Genomic DNA, 22,871 nt, shown 5'->3' with positions numbered 1-22,871 from the left:
ACTTGAAAAATATTAGAAGAACTAATGGAATAAGATATAGGCGAAATAAAAGTCTAAACATTAAAATATTAAGTATTCTATGCTATAGAAACAGGAACCAGAACCAGTTCCATAATCTACGGTAATCTGGTAGAAAACTAAGAAATTAAAAAAAAGTAATCGAAACATAATTAATAGATTTACTCCAATAAATGGATATTCTGAAATTACGTCGTATAAAATTTCAATAACAACTGGACTATAAATGACATGATTCGTTGATTATTTCGTTATGATAAGAATTGTCCAGTATGTCAAAATAAACAAACCCCGGTCTACTAACCTCAAAATTGAAAAAAAAATGTCAAGAATTTAGGCCTATATCTTATAAATATGACTTCTCACGGAAAAGCGGAAACGGAAAAATTAAAGCAAAATCTGGAAAACCAATTAGACAGATTAGTAGAACAATTAAAAGATTTAGAAAATTGCAAGTAAGCTCATTTTTTATCAATTATTCACAATATGTTAAGATGAAATTATAATCCCAAAACTTATATAATATACCGAATATTCTTGTTCTGGGAAATTTAAATATTGTTAAATTATTTGTTGAAGAGATGATTTAGACAAAGAAGAATATGAAGAAACCAAAAATGAAACTATGGAACAACTCAAAGAACTAAATGATAGTTTGAAAAAACTAGTAAAAGGGGATATTTCCCTTATAAGTACCTTAAGTGCTGTGCAATTGGTAAGTATAAACAAATTCGAAAAAATCTTTTTTTTTTTATATTTTCTATAGGCTACACAAGCTGCTATATCCAAAGCGTTCAAAACTCCTGAGGTAATTAGGCTTTTTGGTAAAAAAGAACCAAATCGATTAAGGGAAAGATTATCAGTAATAGATGAAGAAGTCAAACTCAACAAGCTCAGTATGGAAGCAAGAGATAGACAAAAGGTATGTTAATTATTTGTATTTAAAGTGAGTAAAAAGGAGTATGATACTATGCAATCAGTGTTGAATTTACCACTAGGCCACAAGCAAAAAGGGGCCGTAAGTAAAAAGTAAAATAAACATGTATTAAGAAGATGACTGCCAATTATGGAGTAACTTGTTTTGTTAATTAAGTCAACCATGAAATAATTCCTTGAACTTTCTTAAACAAGAAAGCCTACATTTTCTATGTTTTTTGTTGATAACTTTTCATTTAGATCATGGTTTTTTATGATATAATACAATTTAATGAAATTCTGAAACTTGTCTTGGCAGTCAACTTGTTAATATGCAATGTGCTTTGTGTGTTAATTCCATTATTGTGAAGTTGAAGGATATGATATAATTTTTAGTATTCATCAATGTTTAACTTTGAGATATTCCCAACCATTTGTTTTGTTGTGAGATTAAAATAAGGTAAACCAATTTTTCATCTGAAGAGCGGCCGGGGCGGGGGCCACTTGGCATAATTTGGCCGCAAGTACCCTAAACCTTGCACTATATGTAGTTAATTTTTTCAGGCTGAAATTTTGACTGCTCTTCGACAATTGAATGAACAACTAACAACAGAAGAACTCAGGTTTTTGGAGAAGCACAATCACATAACCAAAGCATTTTTAGAATTTAATTTTGTAGAAATGCCAGATGATGAATAAATATTTTTTTAATGCTTCTTTTTGACGATTTTTATAATATTAGGTGTTGTTTTTATAATTCTCATATAAATGAATTATTTTATACTGTTTTTCATAAATATATATGCTTGAAGATAATGATTAAATGTTGAAGCAAACATAATTCGTTTAATATTGTCAAAACATCGAACAGTACTGCTCTTTTTCGCTTTTTTATTGGTTTTTCAAGATGATAAACTGGTTCTCAAAATGTGAGTAATCGTGGGCAGCGGTACATAGTGTATTCACTAGGAATTGGTCATTGAAAGGCAAATACTGCATTATTTGTCTAAATAATAAAATCTAACTACAGTAGAAACTTGAATTAATTGAACTAATAGTCACCATTGACCATTTGGACAATCGGATGATCTGGTCATGTATCTACAAATATGGTATGGGTAATTGTTAGAAACAAATCAAACTTACTGTTAACAATACATATTAACTAAGAAACCTAATTACCCTTTTTGGGTACTTTTTGACTAAATTTCCCCAGTTTTTGCCCAATATCTCAGAAATGAAGCGGTTTTTAAACAAGCCCATCTTATACAAACTTTTCTCTGATAATCCTAACCTATATATTTCTCCACGTGGTTCAATCAAGTTTCTACCTAGACTTGAAAGAGCCAGAAATCTTAGGGTAAAAAATAATCTCACTTTATCTTATAACTGTCCCATTCATAGTAGCTCCCTTGGGTAAATATACACATGTGGAGTTGTTCTCAACCTTTCTAGCACAACTGGTTAGTAACAGTCTGAAATTAATTCCTGTCAAGACACATTTCAATTAAAGAAAAGTCTTAAAGGACTAAAATTAGGTGAATACTAGAAGGAATAACTAGGAGTTTTTGAGGATTAAGTCACATCGATAAAAATGGCTATTGTCATGATAAAGTGTCCACTTAACTGTGATGTCTGATTTCACGTGAACTACTTTTCCTGGGTCTTTCAGGGACAGTTTGTACTTGTAGAAGAAATCGGCATGGTCTTTGATTCCCCAATTTTTTCTATTGAGGAATGAAGGAGTGTGCAATGTGGACCATGATATCCCAGACCACAAAATTGAAGATTTAAGATTAAACAACAGGTTTCTTCAGTTATCCTTCTATTCTTTTGTAAGGTTTTTTAACAAAATTTTGGGATAAACCTGCACTAAATACTGATGTTAATTTCACTCATTGCATCTCGGAAATTAATGTATAAGCTGTACAGAATGGTAACTCGAAGGAAGAAAGGGAGAGGTTAAAAAACTTGATCCAGCACAGTTAGTATACACTTCGTTGCCATTCATTGAAGGAGCCATTGAACCTTGACATTTTTATGGGCTTAATCCTAGACAAGAGCAAATTGTGTCTGAGGGTGAATGGCACCTGAGCCCTAATCTGGTGTCGCGAACAATGCCTGCGGAGATCTGGTAAAATTTTAAAGGTCCTGCAAGAGTAAATCCTCCTCATCATCCCGAGGGCTCTGAGCAACCAGGAACCACGGAATTCACTACCTCCAAAGAATCAGTTTCAATCGATATCGAAGTTCTGTCCAGTGGTTTTGACAAGCCCCGGCTTAAACACCACAATATCAGTGGAGAAGAAAAGCCAAGACTACCGAGACGACTCAGGGCTTAAAGGCACCAGATTCTAAGGTTGCCTCGACCTCAAACCCTTCTCCATCCGGTGCTTTCATCCCGGAGGTCAGGTGAAGCCTATTAAGACGCCAAGAAACTCCATAGAACAATGAGTTGGCTCCAAACGTCGTAAAACTGTACCTGCAGTAGGTAACTTGCCACGCAAAATCGGAGAGATGATCTAATCTGCAGCTGGTCGTGAGTCGAGCGGGACAACTCGATACCAGCTTCACGGAAGAACAGGTGCTAGATTTCATTGATGCTGTGACTGAGACAATCGTTTGGTTCTCATCTGGCAGCGAAACCAAGCTAAAGCAAATTCTTGTTCTTCAGCTGGTTAGGACTTATATTCTAATTCGATAAAAGGTTCAAGCTCTCTATAGACGTTTGGTAGTTTCTATTGGACCACAACGGCCCTTGGCCGGTCACTATTCTACTATGAACTACGTTGTCAAATCGACCAAGGTGCTGTTATCTCATATATTGGTTCAAGAACGATTCATATTCTTGTTAAATGCAGAAAAGAAACTGAAAATATTCAAATAAAACACAAACAATACAATTTCGTGATTATAATTACAAGTAATCAGTAGCAATAATAATAAAATAAACAAAACTATTTTTTTTCTTTTTTAAACAATCTTAATTAAAAAAACGTACATTGTACATGTATTTTTGCCTATAGAATCATTAAAATAAAATAAAAAATTCGATCATTTTACTTTAGTAGAGGTACGTACCTACATTTTCAGTTCGAATACCAAAAAATGAATAGAGTATGTGATATAAAAGAAATATATATAATAGATATGTCGTATCTATTCGAAAAAACAAAAATAACCCATGAAACTTGATACCGGTCCAAAAAAGCAGAACCAATGTTCCATTGCCCATTTAACAGCTTCGATCATTTATAACAGAAAGAAACCAACAGTTTTCGATCTAAAATAGTGAAAATTGTCCAATTTTTATAATATGAATGATTAAAAAGAAATTGTGTTGTATATCTTTCAACATGTTAGACTATTAATATTAAATTTTCTTAATAAAATCAAATTATCAATTTTTTTCAGTTTCGAGTTAAGATAGCAGCCATTTTTGGGATGGAATTTTCAAAAAAAAGTGGTCGAACTTGTTAAAAAATAAATCAGTTAGTTTTTCTAAAACTATGCCAGGTTCGTAGTGTTCTAACGTTTACGTCTGCACACTTTTTTATGTTCCGCTTGCCAATGTTGCTGTTGGCACGTCTGGGAACAATAAGCTGTATTCCAACAACAGTGATAGATAGCGTCTTGTTCACAATTGTAGCACTAAAAAAAAAACAAACGTGTATGTAACTTACTACAAACCTTGTATCTTATCTAAACACTAATTAGTTTTTATCCACAATCAGTTTCAACTATGGAGAACCTCAATTGAATAGGAAATTATAAATTTTGGTACGGTATACAGAAGAAAGTGACCAAATCAACATAAAGTAGTAATTAGTATTAAAAAAATTAAACTAAAACTAAAAAAGTGCAATTTATAGAATACATGAATAAGGCTATACTCAAAGGCTTTGACCTTTGAAAAAATAGTTGGAGGAAGTTAGTGAGGGATTGTTGAAATGGAGCAAAAAACAGAAGAAAAAAATTAAGGAAAGTGAGTGTTGTAGTAGTAACTTACCCACTGTTTCTTTTTAGTTTCTGATATTTGTTGATTGTGCGATTCAAACAGTCTTTTTAAATGTTCATTATGATCGTTGGTTATTTTATCGATTTCAATTTGCATACAATCCATTGCGCATTTGATAATTTCCTTTTTATTAGGAAGGCATTCCAATTTTCTTCTCATCTAAAAATTATAATAGAAACATTTCAATTTACCAATAACGTCAACTTATTTATATCAAATTTTGAAAAAAAAAAAGAATAAAATACAAACATTTCTTCTTTTGTTGTTGCTTTATGGATATTAAGTATCCGATCACTTCGACCTCTTGTGAAAACCCCATTCTACAGATACATGGACAAGCAGTAATCAAAAAACTTGAAGAATACTGATATACTTGCTAGAAAAGTAACATCAACGCCTTTCATTGACCTAAATACTTTCCGTATCGTTGAAAAATGCTTTTATAAGAAAAAAGAGAAAGTGTTTTAACCTTTCCAGACTGGATTTAACCAAATACAAGTTAAACCTTTTTGTTGGGTTCCTTACAACCTCAAAAAACACTTCTGGGAAACAAAGCTTTTTATCAGTACCATTACAGGGCATTGTCTTAACATTACAATCTGATAATAAGATCAATAAGCAATTTACAACTAATTGAGTAATTAGCTCAGGTCTTACCCAATAACGTACGCCCCAATACGCTTTTAACTAAATCACTTCACCAACTCGAATTTAGTCTTTTCTCTATTTCTTTATTGTTAAAAGACTGAAGTACCTCCACATTGGTGTGGTTATGGAGTCATAGTTCATGACTCGTACCAAATTTCAGTATAATTTAATCAATATTCTGATCCTTGTGGAGGCCTCAAAGGTGCATGTTCTTTGGTACCTTATTCTGAAATCTTTGAATTGTTTGTAGACCACTTTGGTTGGCAATAGCTCCGTAGTTGAGTTCCCAAACTTTTTTTTTTCTTGTAAACCACTTTCAACAATACTTATTAATAGTTTTATTTGATACATTTACACCATATTACCAATTCGTCAAAAAATCAGATCTAACTATGCAAATTCAAGTACACTGCTGTTGTAGAGCTTCTCGTGGACCCCTGGGGCTGCACCTGGACCACTTTGGAAATCACTATTTCTTTTAATGATAAACGGGATCAAACCCTGGAACTTTTCTGGCATTTATGTTTACTTTAAACTTTTTATAATTTCTTTATGAGATGTTAGTTCAATATCTGCTTTTTGTGCCGTTCCTTGGTCGATACTATCAGCTCCTTCATTTACTTAAAAAGTATCCTGTAGATGTTCGAAGAAAATGTCGAGTTATTTCTCATGTCTCAATAGACAAATACTTTACCTTTTCCACCGAATCACTATAGGGCTGATCTAGTGGCTGCATTCCGGATTCACTTTTAGGCGATAACATTTTTCCAAAATTTTCTGTTGAACTTGTTACTTGTTCGAATGATTCGTCTAGACTGAAACGAAAATAATGTATTTTAATGTTGCTACAAGAAATAGCCAATTTTGGTATCATCATTCGTTATATGAATAGCTAAGAAAACAAGAATGGGGAGTTTTGTAGGGGCTTAATTATCTCAATAGACACTAAATTTAGCAGATATTGCAAGATCCCGCTAGGTAGAAATCTGATTTCACATTATTTTGCAATATGAGACACCTAGGAGCGTATGAAATAGAAGATGAAGATCTTTAGCAGCTAGAGCCATCCTACATCTTGAAGTTTCTGAAAGGAGTGATATATCAGCTCTAAACACTGAGCATACCCAAGAAAAGGAGACAAAATATTAAAACGTTGAGTACAAAGAACCCAGAAAAGATCAATATTCGTAATAAAATCAATAGACTAAGGTAAAAAACGACTGGTAACCAATTTTTCCTCTTCTTTTCTAGAACTCTTTATGCGCTTTCGAGGGTCAGAGTATTGGGATTTTAGTTTTCACTCTCTTTTTAGTCACTTTTTTTAATTAAGATTAAATATTAACCGACCTCATTGTACCAGAACTGCAAAAAAAGCAATTCTATTAGCTAACAGTCACATTTACTTGCCAATGTTTTCACTAAAACATTCACAGATATTTATGTGCCTTGATATGACAATAGCTGTTACCAGAATACCACTTGGTACAATACCTAACTTCAAAGAAGCTATCGGGGAAGAAATTTTCTTTGCAATTATACATAAATATTTGAAAGTTGTATGAATTTTGTTCAAAAACATCTCACTTTCCAAACGGATTGAAACATGGGATCTTAATTACAATCCCAAACCCTTAAACAAGATGTTGAAAATTACCTTCCGGTAATTTTCTTGTTTGTTCTAGAAAAAATGTGATAAACTGATTACAGCAGGAAATAATTAGAGCTCTAATGACTAAGAGTGTTAACACTAGCTCAACAGTTATATTACTTCCTGCTTCGATACCCACATGGCAATCATGTTGCAGAGCAAATGAGGTAATAAGGAGTCCTTTAGCACTCTTTGTTGTTGTTCCATAAATAAGAGTTTGATGTCAGGATTGCTCGTGGTTTGTAGAGCACTTTACAATGAAACTAAACATATTTCTTTCTGTAATAAATTTTTGCTAGAACAAATGATTTGCTAATAATTTTCAACACTAGAATGACATGTATTGCTCTCCAGGATTATGAGTCAAGGTTCTCCGCTTTTCCATTCAAGTGGAAAACGAAACGAAAACAATTTATCTTACCTAAAAGATTCCGCGGAATTATTGTGCCTATAGGAATATTCTTCGCAGTCTTCTATCTCTCCATCTGAAATATCTATCACATTGTTTCCGCTAAATGTAGAATTTGCTTCTACATCTGAAGATACTTTACGTTTCCTTTCTTCAATACCTTCTACATCTAGAAAACAAACAAATTGTAGGAACAATTATTATTTCAAGAAGATAAAGAACTATTCTAATATACAAGGGTGTAGCTGAAGAGTTTTGATCAAGTATGCCGAATCCTCTATCAAAATAGTACTTTATTTCAGATCAAGTATATTTTGATATATTGTACAATATCCACTAGCTTTGGTTTAGGTAAATGTTCCTACCCTTTCCAATATGCTCTAACATGTAGAGTCCTAAGTTCCAACCATCTCCTTTTACCAGTTTAAGTTTCTTGATGTGAAAATTGAGAAAGAATTGCTCTTCTAGTCATATTCCTACTATGTTGTCTCAATAGTTAAATCTTCTTTCACAAAAGGGAACTGTAGAATGTCTATGCTAGCTTATCTGCTATTTTTGCTAGTTCTTCAAATATATACACTTCCTTCTACCGCAGTGTGCTTTCTTAACCAGGTTATTCACGTCTAGATCATTAAATGTGTTTAAACATTTGCATAAACGAAATGTGCTTGGTGGGCTTTTATAATGTTTTTACCAAAGGATTTCCTCTTTACTCAATTTATGTTTCATTTCACTTTCTACCACTACACCTAGTGGTGTGGGGTTCAGGATTACTTCCATAGATGTTGTAGGACATATTTTTATTGCTTATGTTATACCTAAACCTAAGATTCGTGTTTTCACTTGATACTTTAAATTATTTGGAATTTTCTAAAATGACACACTTACGAATAAAATCACTCTCTTTTTCGCGACGTTTTCTTTTATGCGATCCATGACTCAAACCCAATTTGGAAACTTGTGTAGAAGTATCCAAAGATTTTTTTGACGTAGTAGGTTTGGAATTCTTCGTCTACAATAAAACAAACAAATAAAATCAATAATAAACAAAATTATAGTATGCCCATGTCTGTTTTGTCTCTAAAAATCTAAAATGGACAGAAATGGTCTTAAAAAGTCAACTAGTTCTATTATTTCATAAGTTCTAGTACCCCAAATCACTGTCCCAAATGTACAAAGCTCGAATTTCCTAAAACAATTTTATACAAACTTCATTTTAGCTACCCCTTAAATTAATATCTATTCAACGGATCAATTGACTTTTATTATTTTTGATTTTTTTATGAGTATAATGGGTAATCAAATATTCTGAAATTGTTCAAAATGGGCATTATATTGATTATCAAAGTAGCTCATGACAGGAAATGTTAATTAAAAATTTATAAACCTGATTTATGAACTATGAATTAGACCCCTGTGTGTTACAATAATAATTACTTAAAATACAAAAAGGAACAAAATAAATTCACCTGTTTACTATTGACCGATGTTTTTATAGTTTTTGATTTTTTAGGAACCTGTGTTTTAGGTGTAATTGATTTCGGTTTATACAACAACTTGCGTTTCGGTTTAGACTCTGCTAATAATCTTTCCAATTCCACTGGATCACGCAATAATCTTTGATGATACCTCAGTTCATTGAAAGCTTTATTGAAAGCATTCGATTCTTTGATCTGAAGCAGAAAATCGAATAATATAATCATACTATACTAATTAAGCAAAGTAGTTCAAATGTACCTTACACAACTTACCATTAAATTGTCTTTAGGAACATCTATTGGTTTTATTAAAGATTTTGTAAGCAGGGCTCTTTCGTATTTCCCACCAAAAAACCTCACATCATAATTATTATCATTAATTCTCATAACCTAGAAAATATACATGGTACAATAAAAAATTCTACTTCTAAGAGCAGATTAGTTTATATAATTTGTAATGGTGGCATATAAAGAACTAATACAAATCATTTTATTCAACTATGATGAAGTTAACTTACTTTTGCTGGCCAATAAGGGTAACCTTTTTGTTTCGCCCAAACTAATTTATGGGGTACTCTGCAGGGTAGACAGAACCATTTCGCACAACATTTTTCATTACTGTGCTTATAACAATCGAAACAGTTCCTCATTTCGGCAAGATCGTATAAGGTATCTCTAAGCATTAGCTCTGCAGCACCAAATTCTTGTGATTTCGCTAAAAAAAGTAAGAATAGGTATATTTGCACTGGGCACTAGTCAAGTAGCTTTCAAGTTAAAAAACATGAAAAACTACTGATAAAAACAGTGATTAAGAAAAATTTCTTGATATATTTGAAAACAAAAACATTTTCACAATGTTGCTGTGGATGATTTTAAAAAGGTGGTGATAAATATTCGATTTAAAAACTTACTTCCATGAAATATTGTTACATTATGGTAAATTGTTAATACGTCTCCCAGAAAATCGGCAAGTTTAGTATAAGTTTCTGTATTTAATTTAACTTCAATCACAGACATATCTGTATGTTCACAAAACAGTTGATTAGCTCTCCATGTCAACTCACTATCTGACAACCAATCGGGATGGTCTTCAGCTGCTATCGTTCGAGTTATAGTATTCGGAAGCTAAAATTAATACAGATATCAATAATAATAATAATAATAATAATAATAATTGATGATTATATTTCTTACCCAAGCTCTAATCCTGTGCAATACAAATTTCAATAGATAATTAATCTCACTTTTACCCATTGAAGATGTTGTATCAATTCTTTGTAAGTTACATATTGAACATAATTTACTATCAAATGCCAATTTACTTTTATCTACAACATTTGAAGTACCTTTTCTTGGTTCTTCTTCGTCAATGATTGTAACTGCCCTAGAGGACGATCCAGAAGGTTCTGTGGCTTCGGTTGCAAATCGGGTTATATTCTGAAAAATATTAATTTAATTAAAAGATTTTTACATCAGAAGAATATTATATTGATAACTAAAATATATTATTGAACTTTTTACTTCTGACCACTTTGTCATGAGAATTTTTTCTTAAAGTTATAGGACATTCAGTTTCCTTTACTCTTCTATGTATATATTGGGGTATCATATACACTTTGACGCAAAGGATCTATTGTGTGCCTCTTCATTGATACGATACTCAGTGTTTAGAGCTGATCTTTTAATCAAATTTCTCTTAGAAAGAATATGGTATGGCTGTAGCTACCAGATATCTTCATCTTCTATTTCATACTCTCCTAGATGTGGTCATATGTTCCTTAGTATCTTAAACTTCAACAGAATGTGGATAGAGGTTTGTCCTCTGCATGCTGCATACTCTACTAAAAGTCTAGAGTTTTCATATGGACTCCAGTTAGTAATCGCAGGTAGTTCTTACTCAAGCTGACACATTCAGCAGATCTCTGGTTATAGTTTCCCAGAAAAGTCTTTGCCTCTGTATACAGTATGATTGTTGGACTTACCTGAACTGAAAAGTCTGTACATGTCCTTTGCTCTTCAAATCTTTTCATTCCGGAAGTGATACATTTTTGATGAAATACCCGAAAGCAGTTTGTACATTCAATAACGTCGCCTGCTAAATGGCACTCAAAGCAATACCAGTCCTTACCATCAAATGTAATCTGAAACTAATATGAAATAAAAAAAATTCTTGTTTATATTGGAAATAAACTTACCGATTCATCTTGTATGGGAATTTTGTATATTTGATGAGGACTAGATGGATCAATTTTTTTAACAGGCCTACAAAAAACCTGTTAGTTATTATACATTAATATATTATTCCATAGGTACACTTACGCAATCAATTTATCACTAAGAATTTGCTTTATATATAATTCTACTTGTTCAGGTGTATAATCATCTATACTTTGCAAATATTTTGTAATTTTCCCAACATCCGCAGATACCCTGTTGTAGTTTGCTGTTCTGATTGCATTCCATACATTTTTAACGTGAATCGGATCGGTTTGTCTCCTGATAACCATCTCTAAAATTATTGACAAAAACTCTATAATCAAATATAACTTATGGCAAAGAGTATTGTCATGCTTTTGGGTCATTTCCAGGTCTTTTTTTTTTTAATAATCGAAGAAAACAATAACATTGACTAATTTCCATTTTATGAGCTTTTTAATACTTTTTTCACTTGAAAAAGTAATTAATGAGTTGTTCAATGCCTTTCAATCCCAAATACGATTTCATAAATGTAACAGACTGAGAAGCTGTAACGGACAAAAACTTAACAAATGAGGGACTCAGTTGAATTGCATTCCCCATATTTTTTATCACACCTCATATTGCTTTATGACTATTAACTTGAAATATATCTGAAGTAATAATGTCAGTATGTCTCTCAACCGTTCATATCAATATAACAGGATGTACAAATTTCTCTTTCCAGAATGTTCATACATACCATAAAAGAAAATCAGGTCAAATGTGTACATTTGAATATTAACCTGTATAATTACAATAGCTGTAAAGGTACTGTTATATTTATCACACCCCCATTACCTTAGAAAATATGAGGGTACATAACCGAATAGATATTACAACAAGTGTTTTAAAACCTTGCGGTAAGTCATTCAATAGTCAGTTGTACATAACAATGTTAGAAACATATGCTGTTATTGGTTCTGCTCTAGTTTTATCGGGTATAGTTTATGTATACATATTTATTAGATACTTATTACAAGATATAAGAACTAGTGAAGTTATAATAGCTGTGTCTGAAGCATTAGTTACACTTGCTATTGGATCATTTTATATTTATTCTGTTTTTGTAATTGGAAATTATCCTAAAAATCCTACAACAAATTTCACTAACACGATAGATGATATACTAGTAAGAAACGAAACCTTTGAATATGTTTTTACTACTGCAAAACCTGAGGAAGTATATGGATATGAAGAAAATAATGAAGAAGCTGAGTTTATTGAAGCAATGGAAGAGAATGGTATAAAAGATCAATATACCGAAGAAACAATATATTCCGAAGTAACTACAAAAAGAACACCAGGACCAAAAATGAATAAAACTGAACAGTTCATAAAAAATTATCAGAACTTCCTTAGAGAAATTATTAAACAAAAATTGTCTAACTCATCTATTTTTAATCAAACTATCACAAATATGAAGTACGGTCCAGGGAATATTAAAACAAGCAGAAATATCAAAATTGAACCTGAAGAAGACAGATGTTTTTATGATTTCTTCATAGAAAATGCTTTGCTTATGTATTCATTCATACATTGTTTATTAACAATGATAAAAAATACTGTGCAATGTAAAACTTGTATTAAAACTGGAATCATAAAGGAATCTAAAGATAATAACCCATATGATGGCAATCAAGAGAATAGTGAAAGGCTTGATACTAGTGGTAGTGAAAAAAATGATCTTTCAGTACCAGTAGGTCCAATATTTGGTGATAGTGTTAACAGTGGAAATTTAAATATACCGCCAAATTTGGAATTATTTCAAGTTAAAGGTACTCAATCGACAACCACCACAGAAGTTTTAGAGAAAAACCCAGGAAACTTACAAAAGTATAAACTATCTTTTCAATTAATATTCATGTGGTTGCTTCCGATTTTAAGTCTTATTATCCTATATTTTTCAACCAAAACTGATTTAGATGTGTTCGATTATGAACAAAACATCATAGCAAAAGCTAACTTTACAGTAAGTCCTTCAAATCAAAATTTAGTAGATCAAATTGAAACTCCCATCAATATAACCTCAGAAGTAGAACGAGTTGTAAGCAAAATTTATAATATAGTTAATGAAGTAAAAGAAAATGTTGGTAAAAAAACAACACATTTTACACCAATGATGGCAAAAGTTATATATTTTACACCACAAAATCCAAGAGTTCATAAAAACTTTACAGCTTGTTCTCAAATAAGTCCTTTTGTAAAAATCTATTATTTTCTTATATTCATAATAGGTTACTTTGTTGTCATACTATTTGCAAAAATAACAGAAACAACAGCAAAAAACCAAGATCCAGTTAAAGCTAAGCAGCAAAATATTTGTTTATTAACATTCTCAATGCTATGGTTACCAAGTATTCTGGACTTATTCAGCAGAACGTTTATATCCCAACAAGGAAATTCTACAGTGATATCGGATATTTTTTTGGCTTTAGGTAACTCCAACAGGATTCAAACTATGTTTGCAGATCATATATTTATTAAGAAACATACTAAACCGAATTTTGTCAATCCAATCTAAGTGTTTAATTATAGTTAGTACGAATATTGTAATGATTTTAAAAATTTATTTTCTATCAATAAAAGTAAAAATAGTTAGTTCTTACTATTTTACTATCCTATTTGAGAACTGTCAAAATATCGGTTGTACAGCTAACATAAAAGTTAAAATTATAGGTTATCACTTATATCAACAAGCTCTTAAGATTGCACATTTTTAGTTTATAAACACTGGCATAAAAGATGAGATAGGGCATTAAATATAAATCTTCAATCACTACAGAACACCGTAAATAGCATTAGGGTACAAATTGGTAACACTGTTTCTTTAAATGTCAACTTCATAAAATTAAGGTAGGTTTCCATGTGACTATTTTTCATAACACTAGTCGTAATTAGAAATTTTAATTGGATAATAAGAGCCTGAATGTATGTGTAAATAAAGCTCAATATATCCTTTTACATAATATGGCAAAATTTGTTAAATATTGTGATATAACCTACTAGTTTACAAATAAACAAGAGAGATTAATGAAATTAATATAACAATACGACCGGTACTTTAATATAATGACCGCTACATATAGACAATGTGCGAAAAAATGCCTGAAAAATCATTTAATGTTAAATTATCACAAATAATTAACCTTTTTATTTCTTATGCACCCTTGGTTATAATACAAAGAACAGATAAATACATAAAAAAATCTAAATAAATACTACCAAAAAAATAAGATTGGATTTAGCACAAGTTAAATAGCTTTACAAAAGTGCTACAATCATCAGATCAGCTGATCTGACATTTGGTTGATTTACAAAAAAAAATAACTACATTTTCCCCTAGAATTGCAGGTAGTACAAATTGCACCAAACTAATTAAGTTGCAATTGCAAGGTATTGCAGGAATTGATCCTTTCTCTACACGAAGTTTTATTTAAAACGTGACAATATTGATTAAAAATTACAATAAGTATACAGATTTTCAAGGATTTTTAGATTAATTTTAGTAACATTCATCTTAATAATAAATATTAATTATAAATGTAATTTTACCATTGATTATTACCAAAAAAATTGTTTGCAAGGTTAAATATACATGAAGCGAAGTGAAAATGCACCTACGCACGTTGAAATAAAATGAGATACTTAATTTATTTATTTTTTAAATTAGGTTTAAGAAATTTGTTGACAACTTTCTCGGTTATACACAGGATATGAATATAAAGAATAATGGAATAAACATATCTATAATGAAGAGCTGTACATTTAGCAGGGATTTGAGAAAAATTCATTTATAATTTCAATTTATCTATTGTGTAACTTCCACTTTCATTCTAAGTGTATTAGTTAAATGTCTGCTTACAAATATTTGACCTATTGCTATTAGGTACTTGTAATCATTGTTTACACTACAAAAACTTTCTAATTAATTTAACTCGTTCACTTTTACCTATTGATCAGGAGTTAGATAAGTATATTATTATCTTTATTTCGTAGAAATGTATTTAGCTTTTTAAATAAACATAAAATGTGATCATCTTTTCAATTATTTTTTCTGCTGTCAACCCGTTTTTTAATCGTCCCTATAAACCCAGTTTAGTTATTTTATGGAAAAAATATGTATTGCTAGTCAATTGTTCATAAATTATTGTGATATTCTATAGAATTTTATTATATGTATTTTTAAGAACCGGTCCTGTTCGTGATTTTTAAAAACAATTTGTAACTAACCAATTACACAATCTTTAATGGCCCGTTACGATTTGCGATTGGCGTATATGTATATATAATTAACGTTGGGATGATTTATTTCAGAATAAATTTCCATAATATCTTACTTATATAAGAACAGTTATAAGTAGAATACAGCTTATAAAAATTGATCGATTTCATCAGTGATATATTCGTTTTTAAACTTTTGTACTATAATCTTCCATTGGTTTCGTATAACCTTGTACAGATACGTTGCCCATAGTTTATTTCATCATTCAAATCAATATTTTATTACTTATTATAAATTATATATTATTAATTAAATAATATTACCCATATCATATTTAAATATTATACACAGTTCAATTTTTATTATTTATTTTTAACTAAGTTAACCTAAGTGAATATCTATGAGCGTCATTTGGCAATTGACATTTAAATTGCGACGTTGTCAGAACTTGTTGAAATCTATAATGTAGACAAAATGTGTAAATACACATATTAAAATAAAAGCAAGATAAATGGAAAAATGTGAGCTTCTATTATTTAGATATATAATCTTTTGTGATATTAACTGAAGTTAGAATTAACGAGAAAATTAACATTACTTCATACTTATTTTAAAGTATGGCAACGTTGTTCAAATATGTCATGAGTTCAATAGAATAATACGTTATTTTTTGAAAATAACATTACAAAATTTTTTGGATACTATAGAGTAGAACAAAAGTGTTGCTTATTTTGTAGTTAAATAAAATATAATATCCATTATATATAGTGATGGGTCAATGTTTTTTAGCAAGGTCAACAAACTTTCACTAGACAGACCAGCATCGGACTAAACTAATAAATTTTAATCATGTACGTTAGTTACTCACCTTCAAAACTCATCTTCCATTTAAATATGTTGTGAAAAAAAAATCTTAAAAATAAAAACACAACTAATTACATTTATTCATGTTGTTTTGAAACCTTGGATAGACATGGGTTGGTTGTAAATCTGTTTGTTCAATTAGGTTATGTTTTCTAATGTTTGAGGTCTGTTTGTATATATATATATAATTAAAATTCACGACTTCTAGTCCTAATGTAGAAATAAATCTTGTTTACAAGAATGCAGTTCGTAGAATGAATGTTCAAATTCTAATGCGTTATAACTAGAATCTTATCATTTACCCTCTTTGTAACACAAACATCCCTTTTTAGAAATAACCGATAAGAGTGTTTACCAGTCTTCCAGTCCTCGTTTTTATTTTTGAAAGTATGCCAAAATTTCGGGGATTTTGAGAGATGCGTTAATAGATTAATAGATTTTTTAATAATTACTGAAGAGATTTTGAAGAATATTTCAGAATTTTAGAGATTTCATGGCATTTTACAGTATCCAAATACCATTAATGGCATTTTCCATGATGGAATGGAACCAATTTAGAGGATTTTCAAAAACCTTCATTGAATTTTTGATTTTTGAAATTTACAATTATTTTATTTTGAAATTCATAGAAAAACTAAGAATTTTACGAGAAATTTCATAGAATCTCAAAAAATTTTACTGTAACTTTCAGGATTCAACTATTTTTCCTAATCATACAAAAATTTTAAAAACTTTTGGCAGGTATTTTACATTTTTTTTTAAATAATTCCCAGTCCTAGAGAATTGTACAGATTGTTTACAGTATTTACACAATTTTATAAAAATTTCCCACCATTTTGTATTATTTTCCAGTATATTTTGATATGGTTCGTGGCTGCATTGTTTGTTGCCTACCTGGTAGGTTAGGGTATGATGATGAAAAAATTGGATGACAGGTGACAGAGATCAATAATAACATGCATTAGCGTGGTCCTAAAGAACGTTTTCTCTTTTATTTTATTTTTTTTAAATAAATTATATTTTTATAACAAAGGTCCACAACTATCATTTGCCTGAACGGTTTGAAAAAATACAACACAACATTTTGCGGGAATTCAAACTATTTTCAATTTAACTGAATTTTTTTATATAAAACGAAGATTTACTTTGAAATAAACGTCTGAATTAGTTAGTCCCTCCCTGTGTTTTTGAATATCACCATCGTAAATCTTCCAGATGTTTTCAATTGCGAATTGATTTTTTAGCCAAGATTTAGATGAAAATCGTGTTTCACCTTGAGTGTGTAACACTGAATGAAATGATACCTGTGTTGAGAATTCAAATTAAAAGTATTTCAAAATCAAGTGTCGAAATACTTTTTTACGATATTCATACTGAAACATTTACTATTTACCTATTGTATAATACACATACGATATTGAAAAAATTAAGTTTTTGAGAACGCCCTACATCACAGTGTTGCCAAATATTTATATTATTTCCACTGAGTTGAAAAACTTAAATTCAATTGTTATTTCCAACAAAAAATTAGTTTGATACTATAATTGAAGATCTATGATCCTCAACTGACAGTTGACAGCACGGAAATAGAAATGGTTGACCAAGGTTGATTGAGGATACGTTGACCAGTAACTGGTCCTATTCATGTTTATGAACTGATCTTTTTGATTCCATAAAATTCTCCAAGATTTTTTTGCAGTATGCCACAATTATCCTTTTTATAGCTTCATATGGATGCAAAACGAATTGAATGAATTTTATTATAGACAGAAATTTTATTATCAAAACAAACTTTACATTTCTCTAATTTTCGAATTACTTTCAACATGTGGCAACGTCGCTCAAATTCAATTTTTTCGCTTGATTGAGTGCGTAAATTTTTGAAATGCAATACGTAAAAATACAATTCGAATAAGATAAATAAATTAATAAACATGGAATAACAATTACTGAAGGACTATTTTTATATCTGGTTTTTATTAAGATAAAAAACGTACTTTTTCTGAATTTCAACATTTATTAGAAATGCCCCGGCGCTACTGAGCTTCGGAATATTAAATTTTAATTTTAAATCAACAACAGTACCCCAAAACCGGCGCTACTGACTAAGATGAACATCTAGAACTCCATCTTGTAAACATAAAATTAATGCATTCATTTGTTGAATAAATAAATTATATCTGTTATCTCTTTTTAATGATGTAGTAGAAAGAGAGATGTATATTAAAATCGTTTATAGCTTTTTTCAATTTCAATAGTTAAATTATTGTACCTACGTTAAGATGTGTAAAATTTATAATTACACCGATTGACTATTCTGTAATTTTTCCATCTAATTACTTATTACATGGATAATAAATGCAAAATAAACAGTGCAAAGTGCACAAAATATTTTCTGTAGGCAAGGTATTTTAATTTATTTGAAGTTTTAATTAACATTTATTATCGCCATTGCTGAATAATTTATATTAACAGCGCCACCTATGTGATATACACAAACTACACTCGTCTCTTCCGATGTAAGTTTCATTCAATTTAACCTTGACATTTGTATAATTATCTTAGGGATAATTGTAATTTTTCTGCAATAAAGACATAAATACTTTTTTTCTCAAGTGATTTCCACGTTAATTTATAATGTAAATACATTCTAATTAGTTTTAAATATACCACTCGTAACTTGAAGCATTGGTGTGATATTAGAAATTTATATTTATTTATAGCTCAGATTCTACCTATTACGATATAAACTAATAAATAATATATTTCTTAACAACAGAAAGTAATTTATAGAGTGCTACATACTTTATTTTGTTTTTTATAAAGAAGAGAATTATTTCAATCTCACTTATTTCTTTATATGATACTTACGTTGCGTAACTTTAAAGATGCTATTTAGAAAATATCTTTTACGTGAGAAAATGTTAGAATAACTACACATCAATTATATAAACACAAGGTGCTTCTGTGATTGCTTACCAAATTACCGGGAGTTATATGCCCGCCAGACGGTTTAAATCTAGAATTTACATATGATTAGGTTAAGTTTATTACGCCCTAACCTCAATCTCGTGGTAATTATTTTTTTTTTAATAATAGTAATTGTAGGAATAGTTCTATTTTATATTATACTTAACAGATTTTCTTGAACGTTAGTAAAAGTGAACCGTATTTGATGTTTATCGAAATTTTTAAAAGTATATAATAACATTACGTATATACTTCAGGTGTATAGACAGGGCCGGATTATTATTTATATGGCCCGTGGCTAAAATAATGACGGGCCCCCTTAAGGGATTCGGAAACCCGGAAAAATTAAAAAAGTAATATCAATACGTTATTGTGGTAACAAAAAATACAGAATGTTTTCAAAATGTACCTGGGCCAGCAAAGAAAACAGAAAAATTTTGGAAATATGTAAATATATTTATTTTTCAACGTAATTTCCTTTTAGCTCCAAACACTTTTGCCAGCGAGGTTCAATAAGTTCGACACCCTTTTTATGAAGAGAATCGTCAAGCACCTCAAAATAGTCATCAACTGGTAATCTGGTTAATGAGGTGGGTCCATCTCTTCACACCCGAAACAAAAGAGCAATCAAAACAATGGACTGGAAAGGGAGAATTGGCTTCAAAGAAGGCAAAGACCGTTCTATGTGCAGGCAAGGTCACGGCATCGGTTTTTTGGGAAAATTTTTATTGACAATCAACGGCAAGTACTATGCAAACTTATTGGAAAGTTTGAGCGAAGAAATCAAGCCAAAACAGACGAATTTGGCTAAGAAGAAAGTGTTGTTTCATCAAGAAGTTGCACCAGCTCACACATCCTCTATTACAATGGCCAAAATTAATGAATTAAAGTTTGAATTGGTACTTCGTGAACCATATTCGCCAGATTTAACCTCCTCGGATTATTTTTTATTCCCAGGCTTGAAAAATGGCTCGGCGGCCAAAGATTTTCCAACAATTAAGGTGTGATATCGGTAGTTAATGGCTGTTTTGGAGATTTTTTCAAAATTTCTTGTGTTTTCTTTGTTGCGCCAGATATTTCCGAGACCATCCTCGTATATACTATTCGTATACTCATTTATTGTCGCAATAACGCAGTTTTAATTTCATACAACTTAGCCTAGTAAAGTTGCCGATCTAATTCACTTCTGATATTACATATTTTCAGAAGGCGAATGAACACGATTTTTATTATCTTTCAAATTAAACGTTCGTATCTTTACTTTCTAGTATAAAATTATGACATAATATTATCTATACTCAAAATCTCGTTACCAAGTTGAATCAGGTGGCGAGAAATTTTTTTATGTGTAAATCTTCTACATACAGGGCGATACAAAAGATGAAAATCGTTGTGATTGTAGGTTATATTGACTAATTGAAATTAAAACAATCAAAAAAGATCATAGAACTCTATTCAACTCATAAGAGGACGCCCCCCGACACGGTATCTCTGTAATTCATAATCAAGTGGTGAGTTATACATCGTGGGCAGCTGTAAAGAAGAGGAAGGACAACTCGGATTAGATATTCTTGTCGAAGCGGGTTAAAAAGGGTTTATTACCACCGAAGCTAACTCTTAACAAGACGAGAATACTTCTCTGAATCTCCCTTAGAACTAGGCGACGCGAAACACCTGTTAAGCATCCGTTTGTGGACTTTTGAACAGTTAGATATAACATACTGAGAATATAGTTTCTATCTCTAGTAGTGGACAAAAATATTTTATAGATTGATAAAGAACGATACGTGATCTAAAATATGTTGCGCACAGCTTTCTCTAATCCAAATTTCCAATTAATTTGAAATGCCTACTTTGCATCTATCAGTCGACGATCACCCAGTGGATTTTTCTTTAATATTTATCGAGTCGTCGCCTTATTAAGTCAGCAGCATGAGATTTGTGTGCAGGGGCGTTGTCCTACAAAAACAAAACACCTTTGGATAGCTTTCCGCGTCTTTTTTCTCTAATTTTTTCCCGTCAGCAATGTCGAATAGTAATCTCCAGTTATTTGTCTACCCTTATCGAAAAAATTAATCATGATTACTCCATGGCAATCCCAAAAAACTGAAGCAAGAACTTTTCCAGTAGATTTTTGGACACTTGGAAACTTCTTAGGTCTTGGAGAACCAGAGTGTCGTCATTCCATCGATTGTTGCTTTGTTTCTGGATCGTAGAAATGTACATAAGTCACATCCATAGTAACAATTCGATTTAAGAAGTCTGCATCGTTTTCAAATTGCAAGCCTTTGGTCAACATTCAAACATTTGGGCATCGATATTTTCGAGGAATGACACAGAAACTGATCTTCCCGATCGGTCAACATCTTCAATGGAAAATTTACCTCTTTTGAAGCTTGCAGTCCAATTTTTCACGGTAGGGTATTAAGCATATCTTCGTAAATCTTTACACTTTACACTTACACTTCTAATAAGTTATTGTTCGTTGCTATGGTAACGCAATATTTTGTTTATGAATGGAACTGGTCTAGGCTAATTAGATATCAATACATCCTCGTATACTATTGAGAACGAAAGAGTAGAATCTACTACTACCGTCATATCTAGGTTAGTTCAAGTACATATGGGACCAAATTCGTACTCAAAGTGGCCATACACGAAGAAATTCTTTTAGCGAACAGAAAACTCAAATAATACTACATAAAACGAAGTTCTAGCAGCCGTAGGAGTAAACAATTTAAATAAATTAAATGTTAAGTGTTAGTGCGTGAATAAATTACTGTGTGAGTAAACTCGTTCCAACCGTTTTGTCATATAAAAACTGTTTAAACAAATAAGAAGTAGACTATTAGAGTATATTCTCGCTTCTTTTTCCAAATATCTAATAGCCTTTTAAATAGTTAAAAATATTTTCTACGGTTGTCTCAAATTCCGCCGTGTTTTTCGGGCACTTTACATACGATACGAAAAAGTAAAGTATTTTTATTGAAATAAAAAATGATACCGATAAAAAAGGGAGCGAAAGGGTGTTATAGAATATGCCGTAGCTATACACGAAGTAAATCCTTTTTAGAAAATCAAAATTTTTTGTGAGTTTCCCAAAACCTTGTTTGGAATACATACCGCCAAAAAGGCATTGAAACAACGGTGAAAAATCATTTAAACACTTGCTTCAAGTGAAGTAAATGTGATTTGTGGGCGAAGCGTGCAAAATATAATGATTTTTGTTTGGGGTTATTTATATCGATATTATTATCATCTTTGGCTTGATTATATTGATGGTCGGCTTTACGGGTTTCTTTCTTCTTGGGTTCTTGATTCCAAATACAAAGTTTACTTGTACATGGTACATTTTGTTTAGCAGTTTCTTTACATTGCACCAATAAAATATGCAGAAGGGCAGCAACATGTGCAGCACAACGTCCTAAACTTGATCCTTTACA

At 30.9% G+C, this 22,871-nt stretch overlaps 2 protein-coding genes across 4 annotated transcripts; one reads left to right on the top strand and one right to left on the bottom strand.

Annotated features, from left to right (window-relative positions):
- Positions 1-283: 283 nt before the first annotated feature.
- Positions 284-1,774, top strand: LOC130442226 (protein LZIC-like). Its single transcript, XM_056776343.1, has 4 exons — positions 284-473; positions 598-733; positions 785-940; positions 1,498-1,774. Exons 1-4 carry the CDS (start codon positions 373-375, stop codon positions 1,630-1,632), a joined length of 528 nt encoding a protein of 175 aa, XP_056632321.1. The 5' UTR covers positions 284-372; the 3' UTR covers positions 1,633-1,774.
- Positions 1,775-3,831: 2,057 nt separating this feature from the next.
- On the bottom strand, positions 3,832-15,977 carry LOC130442201 (zinc finger MYND domain-containing protein 11). Of its 3 annotated transcripts, none has more exons than XM_056776329.1 (14): positions 15,918-15,977; positions 11,454-11,643; positions 11,330-11,396; positions 11,117-11,281; positions 10,329-10,571; positions 10,046-10,259; positions 9,653-9,849; positions 9,408-9,524; positions 9,126-9,329; positions 8,545-8,668; positions 7,669-7,825; positions 6,294-6,414; positions 4,943-5,110; positions 3,832-4,584 (listed from the first exon to the last, which is right to left on the bottom strand). In XM_056776329.1, the coding sequence occupies exons 1-14, from the start codon at positions 15,919-15,921 to the stop codon at positions 4,462-4,464; spliced, it is 2,094 nt and encodes a 697-aa protein (XP_056632307.1). In that variant the 5' UTR covers positions 15,922-15,977; the 3' UTR covers positions 3,832-4,461. The 3 variants fall into 3 exon arrangements, with proteins under 3 accessions (XP_056632307.1, XP_056632319.1, XP_056632316.1); XM_056776341.1 differs by having other exon boundaries at positions 11,117-11,275; XM_056776338.1 differs by lacking the exon at positions 15,918-15,977 and adding an exon at positions 13,979-14,160.
- Between the last annotated feature and the right edge of the window lie 6,894 nt (positions 15,978-22,871).

The sequence above is a fragment of the Diorhabda sublineata genome, chromosome 1 (assembly GCF_026230105.1).
Source record: "Diorhabda sublineata isolate icDioSubl1.1 chromosome 1, icDioSubl1.1, whole genome shotgun sequence".
NCBI classification, from domain to species: domain Eukaryota; kingdom Metazoa; phylum Arthropoda; class Insecta; order Coleoptera; family Chrysomelidae; genus Diorhabda; species Diorhabda sublineata.
The sequence above is the reverse complement of the archived record's forward strand: the minus strand, read 5'-3'. Positions and strand labels throughout refer to the sequence as shown.